Below are 22,008 nucleotides of genomic sequence, written 5' to 3'. Positions count from 1 at the left end.
TAGAGTGTAATACACCCCAAAATTCACTTGGAGATTCTCTGTGTAGAGACTGTCTGCCACTTAATACTCTCAGCTATTGCAATAGACAATTTAGAAGATTTCCTGATCGGTCTTGTTCTCTGCAGGTAGAAGGCCAAGGCCCGACGGACGTCGAGGGAGTGAAGTCGTCATTCCTCTTCTGAGGTGTGAGTCTTCAGAAAGAAAGCAGGTAAGTGGATGGGTTGGTTCAGATGAAACTGGAATACAACCTTTGACAGAAACTGGGGATGCAGGCACAGGGAAACTTTATCCTTATGGAAAGTAATGAAAGGAGGGTCCGCCAGCATGGCACCAAGTTCACCTACTCTTCTCGCCGAAATGATAGCCACAAGGATGGTGACTTTCGTGGAAAGGAGGGACATAGAACACAAAGCCAGTGGCTCAAAGGGTGGTTTCATTAGTATCAACAGAACTAGGTTAAGATCCCACTTGAGAGGTGATAGGTTGTATGGGTGGGAAGGTTCTGATGGGGCCTTTCCAAAACCAAGCAGTCAATAGGTGTGTAAATACAGAGTGTCCTCCCATGGTGGGGTGGAAGGTGCTAATAGATGCTAGGTGGACCTTGAGAGACTTCAGGGTGAGACCCGATGCCTTTAAGGACAGGAGTTAATCCAAAAGAAGGGGAATCTCCACTTCTTCTGGGGAAAGGACTTTCTGTTGGGCCCAGAAGGCGAAGCAGTTCCACTTGGCATGGTAGGAACACCTAGTGGACTCTTTCCTGCTGCTTGAGAGGATGTCTTGCAATTCTGATGAAGTCTAGGGAGTGTCTGGGGTCCAAAGTTGATTTTTCAATGTTGATGCTGGACCCTGTATTGAAAGTGCTGATGGACTACCGTGAACCTCAGGAACTGTCTGTGGGCCAGATGGATGTCTATATGAAAATAAGTGTCCTGCATATCGAAAGCCGTAAACCACATGCTTTCTTCTAATGACGGGATGATGGCTGCTAAGATGACTATACGAAACTTGGGTTTGCGGATGAAGCAATTGAGATGATGGAGATCCTGGATTGGTCTCCACTGCCCTTCTTTTTTGGGTATCAGGAAGTAAGTTGAATAGAACCTCCCCTTGATAGTCCGGAGGAACCCACGCTATTGCCCCTCTTTGTAATATGGAGTCCACCTCCAGGGTGAGGATGCTGTTGTGAGAGTTGTCCTTGAGGACGGATTGGGGAAGGGGTTGTGGATGAGGCAGCATAATGAACTCAATCGTATAGCCACAATGGATGACATTTAGCACCTGCTTGTCCATTGTTATTGCACTCCAAGCTGGTAAAAAAGAGTGCTAGCCCATCCCCGAAGGAGGTGGGGTGGTGGTATGGTAGCAGGCAAGGTAGTTGACGGGTCTCTAGGGTTCCTCAGAAATATCTCTTCTATGGGGGTTGTATCTGGAAGGAGGAAGATTGCGAGGGTGGTCCTGGAGGACGAGATCTTTGAGTCTTCTGACTCTTCCTTGGTGGTTTGTAAGGCCATTGATGGAAAAACTGGGAGGTACTGTAACGCTGTGCGGAATATCAGCAGTGGAACTTATATTTTGGTGCTGGTGCGTAAATACCCAAGGAATGGAGGGTAGCTCTCAAATCCTTGAGGCTGTGGAGGGAATTGTCCGTTTTCTGGTTGAAAAGATGGGATTCATCACAAGGGAAGTCTTCAATGGTATTTTGTGAGCCACCACTCCCTCCTCATGACAATGCCCATGGCCATTGAGCATGATGAGTTATCTGCCACATCTACCGCTGATTGAAGCGAGGTCCTCACTACCAGCTTCTCCTCCTCAATTATTGCCTAGAAACAGGCTCGGTTCTCTTGTGGGAGTTTCTCAGCAAAGTCCTCCAATTTGCTGTAGTTCAGGAAATCATATTTGACACGTAATGCCAGATAATTCGAAATCCTGAATTGAAGGCTGGCTGAAGAGAAGACTTTGTGGCCTAAAAGGTCCAGTTGCTTGCCCTTCCGGTCAGATGGGGCAGAGCATGGATGCTGTTGCCTAGCCCATTCTGTCGCTGCCTGGACCACAAATGAATTGGAGGGGGTGTGAGAACAGAAACTCAGACCCCTGGCCAGGTACACAGTATCTTTTTTTTGCCCCCTTTGGGGTAGGCATACATATCACCAGTGTATGCTAAATCATGCAAGCTGGCTCAAAGATGGCATCGCTGATTGGTAGAACTACTCTGCCTGGCATCGATGAGTGAAGTATATCCAGCAGCTTATGCTGAGCTCCTCCAGGGGAGTGTGAATCTCTCCAGCCATTCTACACAGGAGATCCTGGAATTGGCAGCAGTCAGCAGGAGATGGTGGGGACTCGAAGCCACTGCCACGTCAAGTCAGGACAACAGGAATCTTTCCTGTTCCGGTGGTACTATTGGACTGGGTGGCTCAGCTTCCATTACAGGACCTGAACGTCTACTTGAAGGCACCCAAGACGGTAAAATAGGCAAAGCCTCCCCGATGGAACGGATGGGTTCCAAAGGAGAGTATTAGGGCCAGTATCCCCCATAGGGCCAGCATTACGGATCTGGAGGGTGCTGAGGAGGGTCCCATGGTGCAGGAAACTAGTGGCTCCATGGCGGCTGGAGTGAAGGATACTACCACAATGTAGAAGGCCTCTGTTGGTACTTGTAATGGTGGGAATGGTGGCGATAATCACTGACTCTCATCCGAGTCCACCGAAGCTGTAACTTCGAGACCAGTTCCATCAGCAGTACCATTGGAGCCAGCAGAAGCATGTACATTGCCAAAGCCGGGGGGTGAGGAGTGCCTCAGCTGTAGCATGTCTTGTCCTGGAGATAATGTTTCCCTGGAAGTAGAGGCTCCAGAAGACATGGGGACCTTGGCTCTCCCAGGGCAAATGCTTCCTGGGGCTCTGGTGCTTCCTGCCAACTTTCCCGGAGTCAAGGGCACTTTTTCAGTCCCTGGAACCGGAACAGGAGCAATGGTCTTCCCAGGAGCAGATGACTTTCTAGCTCTGACAGATGCCAGTGTTGACTGTGTGTGCAGGTCTACACTCAGTGCCAGTGGATCTGTCAATTTATGTGGCTTCTTTTCGTGTTTGTGAGCTTTAGGGTGCACTCCGTCCCCATGACTGGAACTCGTGGAAGGACTCTCTCCTTTCGTAGGCTTAGGGGAAGATTTACTGCCATGCTACATGCATGCTTCCTTACCGCCTGACTAGGCCCCAGCATTGGGTCCATAGCGGTGGTACTGTTGGTGCGACCTTGTTTACCGTAGTTTAAGGCGCACTCCTGGCAGCCTCAAACTGATGTACGGTGGGTTACCCAGCCAGGGTCTGAATGAGATCTCCTGGTGACTTCCATTAGGTGCTTCCGGAGATGGAGAGCCCAGCCTTCTCGGGTATGGCTGGGGAAGGACTGGCAGATACTACACCAGGATGAAATGTGGGCTTCTCCCAAGCAGTAGAAGCAGGGTTGATGTTCATCTCTGACCGAGAAGGAACACGGGCAGGAGGCACAGATTTTAGAGCTTGGGGTTTTCGGCACAATCCAATATCCACACATGGGTACAGAGGGTAAAAGTGGGGGTGTTCAAAGGAAACAAAACTCCCCGAAAAGGAACCCCCCATCCTAATCCTAAAATAGCAAACTACTAAAACCTACCATAAAACCAATAAAAACAGTAAAAACGTTAAAACTAACTGTACAATTGTATATTTTTAAATTGCGTAACATGCAAGAGGACACTAATAGTTCCAACCTAGACCATACAGTGGTGAGAAGGAACTGGAGATGCGGTCGGTCCGCCCTGCCCTTTATCATCTCGGACGAAACCATGAGGCAAGCCAAGAGCGCATGCGCGGACGAACAGACGCTAGTACTTTAAAAATCTCCGGCTCCAGATACATGGTGTACATGCGCAAACCCTCAGTGGCATACAATAGGGACCATCAGTCGAAGAAGAAACTATAAAATACTTTGATGAATTTAACTACTGTCTGTGGTAATTAGCAAAATTTTAATGGTCCCTGGTGTATTAGCTTCTCTCCAACATTGCAATCCTGGATATATTACAGTTCTTAAAGTTAAATTAATAGGAAAAACACATTGTCACATACGATAAGTAATTAAACGATTATATGCTTTCATGCCTGATGTTTCAAACAGATTTTTCTTTTCTTTGCTTCATTCTGAGAAAGCCTTTTAAAGAAAAACATGCAAAGTAAGTATGATATAGGTACACTATATAGAAAGAAAGGCAGATTATGGGGTATTAAAGAAATAGTAAGAAGAATCTGTATCATTAAAGGAGGATGGGTAATGGGAATCCCTGTAAAAATATCCTCTACATGTTATGAATTAGGTGAAGGAAAGAATAAGAAAAATGAATCATAACAAACCATGCCATAAAGCACAAAGTAGAAGATGTGCTAAAACAATGACACTACTGGCATCAGATCCCAAGCTTTGAAAATTCACTAAGCTTATCTATTAGAGACTAGTTCAAAAATACCATTTCAGATTCCAGAGCAAACATGAAATGCCATTAAGGAGCCTTGTTCATTTCCTTGAGGGAACTGATGTCCTTCTAAATTGATGTAATGTCACCCAGATACTGCTAGGATGGCTGCATTATAACTACTACTACTACTAATAATAATAATAATGAATCTTCTACTCAGGATTCATTCCTATCTTCCCACTGGAATCAAGGGCCATAAAAACATAAAAATCTAGACAGCATGCTGGTCTGAGCAAGGAGTCTCTCTCTCTCTCTCAATATTTTAAGGCTTCCAAAAAAAGAATAATCATCATTCTCTCTTGCAAGAGGCAACTCTTATACAGTGCAATGGTGTAGCAGCATCTGAGACTGGAATGAACTCCCCCAAGAACTAAGAATCATCACAAACCTCACCATCTTCTGCTGCAAATGCAAGGCACAGTTCTTTGACCTTGTCTTTTCTAACATAAACACATAGCAACAGATATAAAGATACACACTACGAAAACAAGACACTCCACTGCACATGCCTCTTTCTTTGGGGAGAGGATGACAGAACAAACATCAGGCGACAGATGTGTAGTCACATGGCTTAATGCACTACTTCAAGGCACTCAGATATTACAGTGATAAGTGCAGTATGAAAACCTATATAGAATAAAATAGAGAATACAATCTCTAAGTATTATAGGGAAATCTATATTCCAATTCCAGTTGGAGAGGGATTGTACGACTTAACATGCAACCTTTCACCTCTATGTCACAGATTAGTATTGATTAAAAACTAGGGCTGTCAAGTGATTAAAAAAATTAATCGCGATTCATCGTATTGTTAAACAATAATAGAATACCATTTAAATATTTTTGGATGTTTTCTACATTTTCAAATATAGTGATTTCAAATACAATACAGAATACAAAATGTACAGTGCTCACTTTACATTTATTTTTATTACAAATATTTGCACTGTAAAAAACAAAAGAAATAATACTTTTCAGTTCACCTAATACAAGTACTGTAGTGCAATTTCTTTATCATGAAAGTTGAACTTACAAATGTAGAATTATGTACAAAAAAATAACTGCATTCAAAAATAAAACAAGGTAAAATGTTAGCACCTACAAGTCCACTCAATCCTATTTCTTGTTCAGCCAATCACTCAGACAAACAAGTTTGTTTACATTTGCAGGAGATAATGCTGCCCACTTCTTGTTCACAATGTCACCTGAAAGTGAGACAGGTGTTCTCATGGCACGGTTGTAGCCAGTGTCGCAAGATATATATATATATATATATTTCAGGTGCACTAAAGATTCATAAGTCACTTCATGCTTCAATCACCATTCCAGAGGACATGCATCCATGCTGATGGGTTCTGCTAGATAACAATCCAAAGCAGTGCAGACCGATGCCTGTTCATTTTCATCATCTGATGCCACCAGCAGAAGGATGATTTTCTATTTTGGTGGTTCGGGTTCTGTAGTTTCCACATCGGAGTGTTGCTCTTTTAAGACTTCTGAAAGCATGCTCCACACCTCATCCCTCTCAGATTTTGGAAGGCACTTCAGATTCTTAAAGCTTGGTTTGAGTGCTATAGCTATCTTTAGAAATCTCACATTGGTACCTTCTTTGTGTTTTGTCAAATCTGCAGCGAAAGTGTTCTTAAAATGAACAACATGTGCTGAGTCATCATCCGAGACTACTATAACATGAAATATATGGCAGAATGTGGGTAAAATAGAGCCAGAGACATACAATTCTCCCCCAAGGAGTTCAGTCACAAATTTAATTAACACGTGGTAGATACACTAGAGGGTAGGGATCGGATACAGAGGGACCTAGACAAATTAGAGGATTGGGCCAAAAAAACCTGATGAGGTTCAACAAGGACAAGTGCAGAGTCCTGCACTTAGGACGGAAGAATCCCATGCACCGCTACAGACTAGGGACCGAATGGCTAGGTAGCAGTTCTGCAGAAAAGGACCTAGGGGTCACAGTGGACGAGAAGCTGGATATGAGTCAACAGTGTGCTCTTGTTGCCAAGAAGGCTAACGGCATTTTGGGCTGTATAAGTAGGGGCATTGCCAGCAGATCGAGGAATGTGATCGTTCCCCTTTATTCGACATTGGTGAGGCCTCATCTGGAATACTGTGTCCAGTTTTGGGCCCCACACTACAAGAAGGATGTGGAAAAATTGGAAAGAGTCCAACGGAGGGCAACAAAAATGATTAGGGGTCTGGAGCACATGACTTATGAGGAGAGGCTGAGGGAACTGGGATTGTTTAGTCTCCAGAAGAGAAGAATGAGGGGGGATTGGATAGCAGCCTTCAACTACCTGAAGGGGGGTTCCAAAGAGGATGGAGCTCAGCTGTTCTCAGTGGTGGCAGATGACAGAACAAGGAGCAATGGTCTCAAGTTGCAGTGGGGGAGGTCCAGGTTGGATATTAGGAAAAACTATTTCACTAGGAGGGTGGTGAAACACTGGAATGCGTTACCTAGGGAGGTGGTGGAGTCTCCTTCCTTGGAGGTTTTTAAGGCCCGGCTTGACAAAGCCCTGGCTGGGATGATTTAGTTGGGAATTGGTCCTGCTTTGAGCAGGGGGGTGGACTAGATGACCTCTTGAGGTCCCTTCCAACCCTGATATTCTATGATTCTATGATTCTAACACTTTTTTTTTTAACGAGCGTCATCAGAATGGTGGCCGAAGCATGAAGGGGCATACGAATATTTAGCATATCTGGCACGAAAATAGCTTTCAATGCCAGCTACAAATGTGCTATGCAAATGCCTATTCTCACTTTCTGGTGACGTAAAATGAAGTGGGTAGCATTCTCTTCCGTAAATGTAAACAAACTTGTTTGTCTTAGCAATTGGCTGAACAAGAAGTAGGACTCCGTGAACTTGTAGGCTCTAAATTTGTGCATTGTTTTGTTTTTGAGTGCAGTTATGTAACAAAAAAAAAATCTACATTTGTAAGTTGCACTTTCATGATAAAGAGATTGCACTACAGTACTTGTATGAGGTGAACTGAAAAATACTGTTTCTTTTGTTTATAATTTTTCCTCTGCAAATATTTGTAATAAAAAATAGTAATATAGAGTGAGCAGTGTACACTTTGTATTCTGTGTTGTAATTGACATCAATATATTTGAAAATGTAGAAAAACATCCAAAAATATTTAATAAGTTTCAATTGATATTCTATTGTTTAACAATGCAATTAAAACAGTGATTCACGCGATTAATTTTTTCAATCACGATTAATTTTTTGAATTAATCGCGTAAGTTAGCTGTGATTAATGGATAGTCCTATTAAAAACCATTATCTAAAGAGAACTTCAAACAAAAAAATCTATCATTTTCAAATATTTTTACTCTGTGAAGACTACTTAAACATGGTAAACCATAAATGGTCTTAAGGAACTATTTTTATGCAGAGGTAATTTAGATTTGGTTCACTTTGCAGCTGGAGACTCCAAAGCTTCATCGTCATTAATGCAAAGTATAAAAATGTCAGGAAAATTATCCACAACATCCGATGTGGTAATTAGTGCAATGTTAATAGCAATTAGCACTTCTCAATGCCCAACACTGTTACCTTTCCCTGATGTTTCATACAAGATACTCAAGTGGAAGTGGAAAATGAGGCAAACTCCGTTTTGTCTGCCTTTGAGGAGGAAAACAAAGAGATTGCTATGTTATGGCTAAAACAGAGTCAAGAAATTTTTCAGTGGCATTAAAAGCATAGATGTGGAAGGCTGGTCCAGTGCATGCACCAGTTGTAGTAGCCTCAGGATAATTTGCATGAGAATAAAATGTTGAAGTTGATTTCATAGCATAGTGTGTGAGAACAATTAATTTCTTTGCGGATGAAGCTTGTCTATTTAATTATTGAGGAATATGTAAAGTTTTCCATCCCATGGGTCCAAACTGAAATCCATACTCAAGTACATGGTCAGCAAAATCCATTAAGGAATCTGGTTATATTTTGGAGGCTCATTTTGATTAAATCGATGTAGACATCTCCCTTGTTCTCTACTGCCTCCTTCTTCTCACAGGAAAAATAACCAAGATATATGTGGCCAAAAAAATGCTCCCACGTCTTTAAATGTAAATTATTTTCTGCAACATACCCATCTCTTAAAAACATCACATCCCTTGCATTAACACTGAGACAATATTCCTTCTGATCTCCTAGCCAAATTCTTCCCCAAAAGTTTCCAATCACAGCTGAAAACATACTTGCATCAACATAAATAGCAAAGAAAAGTGCGTCTTTCATAAATCAGTTGGTAGCCAGGTAAAAGAAAAATGACAACACATATTTCTATTCTCAGGGATATTTTAATATTCTAAAGTACAACAAACAGATAGTGCTGCACCTATTAGCTCCTAATGTCACTGAAAACCTTTCCTTGAGGGGTGGGAGGAGGAACTTGTGATTTGCACAAGATAGCCACTGTCTCCTGCATGTGTGCATGTTGGCTGAAAAATAAGGATGCGCAAGGAAAGATCAATAAGCTTTGAGAGTATTCAGTGAAGGATTTAAGAATAAACCTTCACGTGCACAACGTTTTGTGACTTAAGTCTATGATAAATCAGAACATGTATCCATACGTGAAACACAACCATACATCTCTATATACCATAGATGGTGAGGTCTAACAAAGGTTTTTATTGGCATACATTTGAAATGATGTGACCGTACGACACCACAGAAAAATCATTGCTGGTGGATTTTAGAAACTTACTATTTATTCTGGAAGCAACTACAATGTGCTAGGTACTTTCCACATCCACAAGATACAGTCCACCCTGTCCCAGATAGTTTTCAATCTAGGAAACTCCTAAAAAAATTATCTTAAATAGCTTTGCCATAAATAACAATGTTATGATTTTAAGGTCTGATATCCTGGGACCTACTAGGGCTAGAAGGGATTCCATAAGAGAGATAGCAGTCTCAATATTCCAAATGTATACAGTTATAGCATCCAGGCACATGGGTATAGGCAGGCATAGATCATGTATTTAACAGAGAAGAATATGAATATTTTGTGTACCATATTTGCTCTGGTGATTGGCAGGTTTTTTTTTTCTTCCTCTTCATGCCTTTCTTTAAACACACTGTTAGATCTGTCCATCCATTGTCAATACACTTTCTACTATAGCAATCACAGTGTTAGCAATGTCGTGTCTACTTTGGAAGCTTATGAAGGTGTATGATAGGAAGAGGGCAACAGACTGTCCAAACTGCTAGCCATGATTCTGTTAAGGCACTGCAGGGTATATGTCAATGATAGTGTAATATATGTGTTGTGTTACCAAAAGCACAAGACCACAACAAACACAAGACATGTACCAGTGGGTTACTAGGTTATAGTGCACTGAATATATTTATGTACACCTAATGGTATGTTCTCTGCAGCAGTACACAAACCTTTCTTATAAATAGTTAAGTTTTGTCTTTAGAAAACAATGTTGAAGAGGCGTAATTTCTTTGGCAGAGTCAATGTCATAGGGAGCACTCTCTGACTCTTTTAGAGAATATACACGAGAACTGAGGAAAACTAGAATCTTTTGAACACTTCCAATGGAAAATGAAAATTCCCAGCAGGAACAGAGATGATGAAAAAACAGATTACTCACGATGACTGGGAAGCTTTCCTTCTCAGCAAATAGTCCACAACATCTGGGTCAGTCTCTAACAAACTAATTAGCACTTCATTCTGTAGGTCAGGGGGAACCTACAATGAAAACAACATTAAGAAGTTAGTTGCAGAAGAATATCCTACAGTGTATTTTAATTTTTTATTATGCCCATTTTAAAACACGAGACTTGTGCATGAAAATAAAATTGTGCACAATTATATAAAATACTGTGTATATATAAGTTGATATAATAACTATGCATACACACACTCATACATCAGAGAAAAATACATACAACACAGATGTATATAGGACTAAAAGCCACCTTGTATGTCAGTGTTAAGTGACCACTATCACTTACGGAACTTTTTCCGTAACAAAGGATTTGCATAAATCGGGTTTGTGTAACTCAGGGGCATCTGTAATGTGCTTGTTTAGAATGGTAGATGATGTGTGCTCACTTTGCCATTCCCTGGCCAGATCCAGAGACATGAGGTGGTCACATGGCCCATAGTGTTTTTTTTCAATTTCAGGCATTGTTAGGGTATGTTATCCATAACCGTCTGAATGGGAAGTGCTGGGTAATCTTTGGCACGTTTAAGTTCTCATGCGATGGCTATATCAATGGATAGCTGGAGATTCGATGTTTGCTAATAGAGATAGCCACAGTAGATGTGTTAATTTTAAAGTTCTCATGATGATTGGCAAGGTTTCATTCAGCTGCTTACCCACAAGTTGGGTATAACACTGGGGCAGTTGATCCCCAACTTGTTCCCACTAACTTCTGAATAACATTGATGCGAGTCTTCACTTTAGAGGCTATTTTTTGAGGTGGTCATGAAAGGTCAGTGTGTGTTCAAGAATGATACTGAGATAGATTGGCTTTGGGTCATAATGCACAGTTTCACAACAAAACTCAACTGAGTGTTTTGTGCAATTCTATTGTTTAGGTGGAAAGTAGAGACTACTGATTTCCTTAATTTGGTCTCAGCTGCCACTTTTGGAAGTACTCCTCCATGATCTTAATGTCAGATGTAAGGGTCACTTCAAGTTCTTTACAGATATGGGGCTGAGTTGCGAGTGCAAATCATCAGCATATGCAAACTTCTGCACTACTGTTTCAGGCATATTGCTTGTGTATACATTGAAGAGAGTACAGAGCCTTGTGGTAGCCTATTTGACCTATGAGGTATATATACATCCTTTAGTTGCTAAGCATGCAGTTCAGCAGCCTGTGAATCCGCATGCAGCGGATCACTTTGGCCAGTTTCAGTAGCAGACCTGCCTTATAGGCTGTGTCAAATGCTGCTGACTGAAGGCAGTACCAGTCTTGAGTTTCGTTGGAATCCTACCTTGATGTTTGTAGTGAGGGCCAGGACCTGGTTGCAGCACATTCTCTGCAGTTGAAAACCAGCTTGCTTCTTGGGTAGGCTGGTGTCCAGTGGACCCGATTCTGTTCAGTTATCCAATTACTTAATTTCAATGGGAGCTGCTGAGTGCTAAGTACTTTTAAAAATCAGGCCATTTATTTAGGAGCTTAAATCAGAATTATCAAAGGGGCCTAAGGAAGTTAGGAGTCCAATTTCCACTCAGGGCCACAAGTGCCAGAGGCAAAAGTGGGACTTGAGTGGTGCCTAGGCCTTGGGAACTGTGCACCTAATCGTGCCTTAGGTCCTTTAAAAAATCTCAGTCCAAGAGCCAGACTTTAAGTGTCCATTTTGTTATACAGTATCTTTTGGGTGCCTTTGATACGACTGACCATGAAGTGCTGCTGGAACAGCCAGAGTTGTTAGCAGAGAGAGCTAAGCATTGTTTTGGAATGGCTCTTGTTGAAATGATACACAGGATAATATTGTCAGACTGCTTATCTACCCACAAGGTCCTCCCACATGCAGTGCCATACGATTCTCTTCTCTCCCTCCCTTCTGTTCAGCATTTGCAGGGGCGGATAGGGTGAGGATCTGAATATTTCTGTCTCATGTTTGTGAATGATAGCCGACTGTCTCTCCATTTCATCAGACTTGGCCAGAGCAGTTGTTGATCATCTTACACAGCACATAACTAAGACTGTGGCTTGGATGATGGTGAGCTGGGTGAGAGTCTATCTGGTCAAGACTGAGATTACAGAATCATAGAAACGTAGTACTGGAAGGAACCTTATATTGCCCCTGCACTGAGGCAAGATCAAGTAAACTTAGCCCACCTCTCACAGGTGTTTGTCCAAACTGTTTTTAAATCTCCAATGACGGGAATTCCATAACCTCCCTTGGAAGCCTATTCCAGAGCTTAACTACCCTTCCAGTTAGAAAGATTTTCCTAATATCTAATTTAAATCTCCCTTGCTGAAGCCCATTACTTCCTGTACTACCTTCAGTGGACCTGGGGAACAACTGATCACTGTCCTCTTTATAACAGCTCTTAACATACTTGAAGACCTCAGTCTTCTTTTCTCAAAACTAAGCATGCCCAGTATTTTTAACCTTTCCTCAAAGGTCAAGGTTTCTAAACCTTTTATTACTTTTGTTGCTCTCCTCTGGACTCTCTCCTCTTTATCCACATCTTTCCTAAAGGCTTTTTACTCTTTAAGGTTAGTTAAGAGGCTGTGCCATCTTCTTTTGGACTTGGACCTCTCCATAGAGATCTATGACCTATCACCTCCCAACTGAATTATTGCAATGCACTCTACATGGAGCTCAACCTTAAAACCACTTGGCAACTTCAACTGCTGCAGAATATGGCAACTTGTCTTGAGGAGGTAGCAAGGGTTCACTCACTGGGAGCATGTTGCACTAGTACTCAAGGATCTGCACTGGCTGCCAGTGTGTTTTCCAGGTGCAATTTACATACTGAAGTTTTATTTACCAAACTTTAAATGTGTTGGGTCCAAATTACATCAGAGAATTCATTGCTTCCCATGCAATGCTGTAACAGAGAAATCACCTGAGGAACCTGAACTAACCATGTCTGGTTTGTTCGTGATGGGTGGATCTGGAAGCAGAACAGTCTCGGGGGATGGTTACATTGCAATGAAAGACGGGCAGCTGGCCTGTGCTAGTGGACTTGGGCTCGCGGAGCTCGGGCTAAGGGGCTGTTTACTTGTGGCGTAGATGTTCAGGCTCAGGCTGGAGACTTGGCTCTAGGACCCGGCAGGGGGTTGGGGTGTCCCAGAGCTCAGGTTCCATCCCAAGCCTGACCATCTACACCACTATTAAACAGTCCCTTAGCCCGAGCCCTGCAAGCCCAAGTCAGCTGTCATGGGCCGGCTGTGGGTGTCTAATTGCAATGTAAACATACCCTCAGTAAACTATGCAGTCTGTTTCTGGCCTCAGTTTGTCAGAGTTAACAATCAAATGATGTTCAGGTCAAGTTGCACAGTTCATTTGTTCTCCCAGGCATTTACTGGGAAATACGAATAGGATTCCTAATAGATCCTTGGGGATGAGGGGGTGTTTGGGGAAGTATTTGGAGATACATCATTTGTATTTCTTTGGACTATGCAGTAATTGTCATAAAACTTTAATATTTATAAACGCACTCAAGGCACAGAATGGGCACAAGCTTCAACAACAAAGGAAAAACCGGTAATTGAAGATAAATAAATGCTCATTAATTAAAATAGATATAAAATCTTTATAATAATTGTGCATGACCATGCACAATTTTCTCTTTTGCTTACATTTTGGGTGTTTGTTTATCAGTCCTTAAATAATCAATCTTTTTTCTACAGGAGTGCCCTTTTGGAATCCTACTGCCATAACCTAGCCTTGTGACCTCTCAGTTTATGTGGCCTTTGTGAACAATGGATTTGGTTCTAAAGAAAATTTGAGGGGAAAGCAGAGTTTGCTTCCTCCTGCATACTACATTGAGTAAGTAACATCAAGTTGCTAATCATAAAAGTATTCAGTAAACAGGACTTTGGCCAAAATAAAAAAAAGTTATAAGTGTCAACATTTCCCCTTACAAATATAAAACTAAACAATTCCCTGAAAATGCTAATACATTTATGGGGAGGAGGGAAGAATCTATAAAATGAAAACAGCTGGCTACATAATGTATGCAGAATTTTAAATAAGGTGAATGAAGCAACTTAAACCTTGATCCTGCAACTGGATTTACGCTGGTGGACTTCTCATAACACCCTAGTTTTGTTTTGCTTCATGTTTAACATTTTATGCAAATGTAATTCATTTGCATACGAGTGAATGATTTGCATACAACCTGCTGAGGGTAGGTCATGGAGCTGCACAAATCTTGGCAGTGGTGGTGGGGATGCACAGAGACGGAAGCTGGGGGGTTGATGAGGCTGTTGATAATGCTGGTGGCTGCTGGGAGGTAGGTGGGTGCTAGGGTTCCAGGAGGGCAAGGGACCGTCAGAATAGAAGATACATGGTGATAGGGACCCTTCTGGTAGCTAGGAATGGGGTAGCTGAGGAAGCCTGGAACTGTTATGAGGTCTCATCTTGTGCTGTCTCCCAATTGCTCATTCCTGACTTAGATCTAGCAGGAGGACCATGGAGCAGTGTTTTTCAAACCGTAGGAACCAGCCAATGGGAACGGGGGTGGGGAGGGGCAGTGCCTGTGGGCAAGAGTCGCACAAAGCTGCTTGCGCTCCTCTGCCTAGGAGTCGGACCTGCTGCTGGCCGCTTCTGGGGCGCAGCGCAGTCCGCAGTGCCAGGACAGGCGGGAAGCCTGCCTCTGCACCCCAGCTGCGCTGCTGACCAGGAGCTGCCGGAGGTAAGTCCGCGCCTCAACCCCCTGCCCCAGCCCTGAGCCCTCCCCACACCTGGAACCCCTTCCTGCACCCCAAACCTCTCATCCCTGGCCCCACTCCAGAGCCTGCACTCCCACCCCAGAGCCCTGACCCCCTCCTGCACCCCATCCCTCTGCCCCAGCCCTGAGCCCCTCCCACACCCCAAACCCCTCATCACCAGCTCCGTTGGGTCATGGGCATCAACAATTTTCTTCAACTGGGTCCCCATAAAAAAAAGTTTGAAAACCACTGCCATGGAGAAATGGTGCCTAGCTGTCTGCTCAGTGAGTGCCATAGTGGCCTCTAGCAATGAAAATGGGGAACTGCAGGCAAATGCCTGCTGCCTCACTGCAGCTGAGCTAGACATGTGAGAATTCACCTGAGATGCAGGAATGTGTATCGGGGGTGCTAAATGCATGACACTTGGCAGCTTGGACTCCTGCACCCATGCAGAACTCCAGTGGAGTCAATGGGACATGATGTGGGTGTATGAGTCCACCTACTGGGATTCAGTTGCATGACTAGGGTCTTAGTTAGGGAGCTGGAGACCAGCAGTCTTTTATAGGACCCTATCCTATATAACTGCACCTCTAAATCCCACTGTAATCAAAGGGAATTTGGGAACCAAAATAAATGCACAATTGAGCCCGGAATGGTGGTCAGAATATCTCTACTATAGTAAATTCACTTTAGATTGCTGGCATTAATCTGAATTGGTGGAATCTATTTTAGAAATCTAAGCAGTTCATAATTATCTGGAATCCTTCTGACAAACAAAATCTTTTTGACCCAGAAATAACTCAAAACCATTCTAAAGTCTGTGGTCTGGGCCAAATATCACATTGTTTCTATTAGATTTTATTTCACAAACCTTGTTCCACTCTCAATGCTGAAGCCATTAAGTGTTAAAAAAAACAAAACAAACCAAAAAAATCACCCTGGCAGTAATGCACTGTATGTTATATACTGTGGCTGCATGCTCTAGTCCAGCTGTTTCTCAATTTGAAAGTAGTACAAATGTCAAACAATAACTATAAACAGCAGTCCTGGCATTCCCCCACTCCCTGGGGTTTGGCTAACAATTTGCTGCTGCCTGATTGGGAATCATACAAATAAATGTACAGGTCTGTTCCCAGCAACCCAGCAACTTTGCAAAGGATGCAGTGTGCTAATTTCACAGAGAACAAAAAAACATTTAATTGAACCCCAATAGTGACATTAACAAAATGAATATAGACCCATGGTGTTCCTATGAAACAATAAATACAAGATGTTTGACACTACTATACTTAAAAACAACTACTGACATGGAACGTAGTTTCATTCTTGAAAACAGGCACAAGTAAACAACAAACCACTCTGTATGTTAAACCCTGGGAAGAGCAAAATCTCCAGAGATGCTTGTGTGCTGTACATTTCTGAATGTTTCAAACCAATATACTTTAGTCATAAAAAGAGAATTTGGGTAGGTATAGTTTCCCCCTGAATCCAGCTATCCATTCTGTCTGGCATTCAGATGCACAGACTTTAATCTCACTCCAAAAACTGAAAAGCTACTCCAGAAAACAGAAGAAAATTATTTCTGTTTTCCCTGCACCGAGTTTAACCTTCAGATAAAAATGCTAGCACTGAAGAGATAAAGGAATAAAACTGTCACAATTAAAAGAGTCCATATGTAGGTTAGTCAATCCCTAAACCCCACCCTTTCCACATTAAAAATCTGAATGTGTGCCTAGAGGGTAATGTGCTGAGAGGTGGCTGTTCCATAAAATGTTCGTTCAGTGAAACAAAAATAATAATACTTCAACATTTGTTTTATGTAAACTTGCTGTAACAAAATCATTATTGCCAGCAGTGCTCCAAGCAAGCAGCAGCTCTCACAGGAGCACAGTTCCATCATTTTTTTCCCTAGAAGGAAAAATATACCAGAAATGTTCCTGAACTGTAAAAGCAAAAGAAAAACAAATTGCTGAATGTTTCACTGGAACAAGAATAAAAAATAATGCACAGGATGTAACAGAAGGAAATACAGTATGAAAGAAAGACAGAGCAGCTCATCTGTTGCTGTTATTGGACCTGGCGTGCAGTGTTCACTCTCACTTTCTCATGCCCTTCTCGCCCCAGCTATGTCCTGCTCTGCAGTATGTTCAACATCGTGTTACGTTCCTCAAACCTACGCTACCACATTACAGATTTTCCTAACTTCTCCCCAGCTCCCATCTATGCTCTATCATTACAGTTCCCTTTCTTTTGTCTTCCTGTTTTGAGAACTGATCACCAGTAGTACAATGAATGCTGCTACTTAGTTATAATGGAAAACAAAACAAAACAGAACACACAACTATTCTTACCTTTCTAAGATTTAAAAGTTTTCTTTTTCTTCATGACATTTGTGTGAATTTAGTTTCCTTAAAATGAAGGAAGGATACCACTGACAATTCAGACCTGCACTAGCCTGTTATTCCAGCTCAGAGGCTCTCTTAAGCCAAGATCATAAATCATACTAAACTGAGTGATAGTCTTGTAGACAATAGGAAGAAAGACAAGACGCCGGGAATGTGATTTAACTAGGCCACAACTTTATTAAGTCACATCTGGGAACTATGCAGCAATAACTTGTCCAGTGCAGGTCGTCCTTTCTTTGTAATCCAAGCTTTTCTTTACAGCCCAGAATGGTGCCCTTGGGCAGAGAGAAGGACTTATAACTAAGGCTACATTTTAGTCATGGGTATTTTTAGTAAAAGTCACGGACAGGTCACAGGCAGTAAACAAAAATTCACATCCCGTGACCAGTCCATGACTTTTACTATATACCCCTGATTAAAACTTGGGGGACGGGGGAGGAGGTTGGGGGAGAGCAGCCTGAGTGCTGGGGGCGGGGGAGTGCTCAGCCCGGGAACCCCACTGGTGCTGGGGAGGGAGAGGCAGGCAGGCTCCCTACCTGGCTCCGTGCCTCTCCCCCTGCAGCAGAGAGTGTATGTGGGAGGGGGTAGAGGCATAGGACGGGGTGAGATGGGCTCTGGGCGGTGCTTACCTGGGGGGCTCCACAGAAGCAGTGACATCCCCCTTGCTTAGCTGCTAGGCAGAGGCGTGGCCAGGCAGCTCTGCATCCTGCCTCCGCCCTGAGTGCTGGCTTTGCAATTCCTATTGGCCGGGAACCGCGGCCAATGGGAGCTGCAGGGGTGATGCCTACAGCTGGAGGCGGCAATGTCTCCACCTAGCATCTGAGCAAGGGGGATGTTGTTGCTTCCGGGGAGCCCCCCAGTTAAGCGCACCCAGAGCCCGCCTCACCCTGTCCCGCGCCCCAACCCTGCCCCCTCCCACAGCCAAACTCTGCTGCTGCTGGAGGGGTGGGGTGGGGTGGCCCAAGACTGCCTGAGCTGCCCCTGAGCCAGGCTCACTGGCCACTGCAGAAGTCACGGCGGTCACGGAATCCGTGACAAACCCGCAGCCTTACTTATAACTTCTCCCTTTGGGTGCCTAAGAACCAATAGGCTTATGCTGCACCCCTTCTGTCCAAACTGTCAGCCTACAAAGAGCACCCCCAATACCTGTCTCTCTTCAAGTCAATGTGGGCTAAGGGGCTGGCATCAATCCTTGAAGTGGCTAAAGGTTTCTCTTTCCCCTCCTGGCTCAGACAAAGGGGGGGATTTTCATTAATTGTATTACTTTGCTGCATTGTTTAACTCACAACTTAATAAATAATTCAATCACACAAAAGCAGAAAAAATCATCTAGGAACTAACTTAGCATCTTTCTCTAGATATATAAATATTTTGTGCAGCTTAAACAAGGTTCCTTCCTAAATCTTTGAGAGAACCTGATCAGTCAGGATACATTTGCCCTTATGAGCAAGAAGTTTTTTTTATCTACCCATTTTTAATGCTTAACCCTCATTACAAAGCTCACTTCCTAAAGTAAGAAGATGTAGCCTGCTTACCAATTGCATTCAACCAATGCTAATCATTCCTTCGTATAACAATGTTTGCATAATTTATTTGAACGTAGTTCAATTCAACTTCTTGGTAACACCATCTAGGATATCCTGACTTGAAGAGTCAAATGCAAAATCAGTTGGTGTAATATTAAGGAACATTCACCTACCATGAAAAGGGTTTCATAGTTTTCAATCATCTTTTGTACAACAGCAATGATTGCAGTACTCTCCTCAGCTCGAGCTGAACTCTGAACAGTGAATTCTTTGTCTGTAGACTTCTGCTTGTGCAACAGGTTAGGCCCAAATATGGTGGCCAGGTTCAGTGATGTCATTTTGTTCCCAATAATCTAGAAGAAAAAGAATATAAATTAGGGACATGTTTTTTCTGGCTATCGATCATTAGTTGGTACTCTCTCTCTCTGACCTTAAAGAAGATCATTGTTTCCACAACATTCTCCTCTCACAAAGCCCGGAAGTAGAAGAATAGGACCTAATCTCTAACCTCAGCAGAGTACTACCGCTTTAGGCTAATGAATTGGTCCCCAGTGCGGCAACTTTCAACAGGCGATGGTGCTTCCAGGTGGATAGAATAAATACAACCCCTTATATCCCTCTTTACACAAGATCCTCAAGATACCTAAACAACTGAGGATCCTGCTTATTACTTTTATTAATCTTTCCCTTGTTTGGTTCTTGAACACGGCCAATTCTTTTCACTTCTACCCCTGTAGTTATCTGATCTTGGCTAAACTAGTAGATACAAAGTAATAACAGGAATAGACTAAAAATTCTCTGAAAAAATGTGTCATATGGATTACTAAGGACAATTTTCCAATGTCAAATTTACAAGGAGCGGAGCTCATTCAGTCGATCTTCCTCTACTTGCCTCCATCTGGCTGCTATTTTGGGAATGCTGCAAAAGCTGTCAGGACTCCACTAAACAAGACTGCATGTAAATTCCTAATGTTCACCAACTGGGGTGGGGGGGCTGAGATTTTGAGATGGAAGAGGAGAAATGCACATATTCATTATTTTTTCCCACATCTGAACTATATTCAAGTAATTTATTAAAACAAGGGGAAAAGGCACAAAATAGTCTGTAAAACTAGCAGAAGGCTTCCAGAATATAATTATTCTTTCAAATACTATTTTGAGTTTGTCCAGTAGGTCACTTACTTTATGTACATGCTAAAGTTCTATCTTGTTGAGTAGAATTCTATTTCATGAACACCTTGGTTAAAAATAAGCATTTTCTTTTATGAATAAGATATTTATGCTCCAATCTTGCAAAGACTTATGCACACAATTAACTTTATGCATACAAGCAGTCCTTTGGGACTAGTTGCTTGTATAAAATTAATCACCTGTATAAGTCTTTGCAGGACTGGGGCTTTAATTAACTTAAATAATTGTTAGCAGAATAATATATTATCTATAACAGATGCCCCATTACATACACTGACCCTGACTCTTATACTGACAGGATGGTTTACACGAATTTGCTTTGTCACAATACCTGCAGCTGAGCAAATGCATTACTAAGGAGAATTCAGACCTTTGCCACAGCTACTCTACCAACTCTCTTCAGCAGCTGTGGGCTCTAACCCTGCGATTAGTTTCACAAGGGCAGCCTCCTGCACCAACACAGACCTTGGTGCAGGATCAGGACCTCAGTAGTATAGCTCTACACCATTCTTAGCACAATAATTATTATTACAGGCCAATTATTTTTTTAAATTCCTCCATTATTAGGGGTCTACTTAAATCACAAAGAAATTACACAATTTTAGTGGGTCGGTCACGGCATAAATAGCAAATGTTGTGGATGTGCATAACGCATTTTGTAACACAGCCACAACATTTGCTATTTATGTCGTGACCATCCCATGAAAAATGTGTGATTTCTCTGCAGCGTTTCTCAGCTTAGGGTCCCTCTCCCAAAAGGGGATCGCAATCCTGCGGGGGAGGGGAAGGACAGTATTGCTACCCTTACTTCTGTGCTGCTGCTGGTGGCGGTGCTGCCTTCAGAGCTGGGTGCCCAGGCAGCAGGAGCCGCTCTTCGCTCTGCCTTCAGAGCCAGACGGCCGGAGACCAGATTTCACACGTAAGACAGCTTTCACTGTCTGTGACGCAATTTTCAGGCCATGAATTTGGTAGATCCCTAATTATTGTGTCTGTACTTTTCCACCAATTGCTAGCTGAGTGTGCAAATAGCAGTATTTAGTTGGGATTTTCAAAAATGCCTGAGTGCCATAGTACTATTGACTTTCAAAAGGATTTGTCCTCCTAAGCCATTTAAATGTTTGTGAAAATTCCACCTGTAGACATCCAAATATCTCATTTCATCAAAAATTGTTTAGGGTTCCTCGAGGGGCTACAGCTAGAAGCCATAAATAATTAACAATAAATAATAACTGTGTTTTTCACCCCAAAACCTCAAAGTGCTTTACAAAAGTAAGTGTGTCATGGTGGGGATACACAAAGACACTTGGCACCTAAACCCCAGACCTACGTGCCTAAGTCCTGCTTTTGGCTCTACTTCGATGATCCGCAAAACTCTCACTAAACATTGTAGACACCTAAACTCACTCAGTACCAAAGTTTATAAAATAAACGTTCTCTAGGCGCCTATGTTTCTGCCTCTGGGCTTGTGCACTGCTGTCTCCTTTAGGTGTCTGGATCCCTATATCCCACACAAGCCCTAGAGCAATTCACGAACCAGGAAAAGGCAGGCATTTGGTCATCTAAGTTGCGTTCTGGGCCTGATTCAGTAGGTGGCCTCTGGGCACACCTACCGGATTGGGTCTCGTTCAAAATCTAGAGGGAGGAGGCACCCACTTTATAACATTTATCCTAGTGGTTAGAGCACTCACCTGGGATTTGGGAGACCTGGATTTAAATTCTCTCTTCTGACAGAGGGAGAAGAAGGATTAGAACAGGGCTCTCCTCTAACCATTGAGCTAAAAAAATCAGTGGAGGACTCTACTCCTAGGGCCACTTGATGTGGCAAGCCTAATTCCAGGAGAGGGATTCACGTTCATCGATCACTAGCAGAGACAGGCACCTAAGTCCAAGCTGCAGGGAAGTGCTCATCTCCGAGAGAGGGGAGAGGCTTAGCATACATCCCTCTCCTGAGCATCTCCCATTGGCTAGTTTAGGCAGCTCCCTGCATAACATGC

The 22,008-nt window shown here is 42.8% G+C and overlaps 1 protein-coding gene across 3 annotated transcripts in view; it reads right to left on the bottom strand.

Annotated features, from left to right (window-relative positions):
- The window catches only part of ARHGAP6 (Rho GTPase activating protein 6), a 475,738-nt gene that overhangs the window by 8,332 nt on the left and 445,398 nt on the right, over positions 1-22,008 (bottom strand). For all 3 annotated transcript variants that reach the window (XM_034757089.1, XM_034757097.1, XM_034757105.1), the window contains exons 9-10: positions 18,997-19,176; positions 10,140-10,237 (exon numbers count right to left, since the gene is read on the bottom strand). In XM_034757089.1, the coding sequence (XP_034612980.1) occupies positions 10,140-10,237; positions 18,997-19,176 (278 nt within the window). The remainder of the gene's footprint in view (positions 1-10,139; positions 10,238-18,996; positions 19,177-22,008) is intronic.

The sequence above is a fragment of the Trachemys scripta genome, chromosome 1 (genome assembly GCF_013100865.1).
Source record: "Trachemys scripta elegans isolate TJP31775 chromosome 1, CAS_Tse_1.0, whole genome shotgun sequence".
NCBI classification, from domain to species: Eukaryota; Metazoa; Chordata; order Testudines; family Emydidae; genus Trachemys; species Trachemys scripta.
This window is presented reverse-complemented; position numbering and strand designations above follow the sequence as displayed.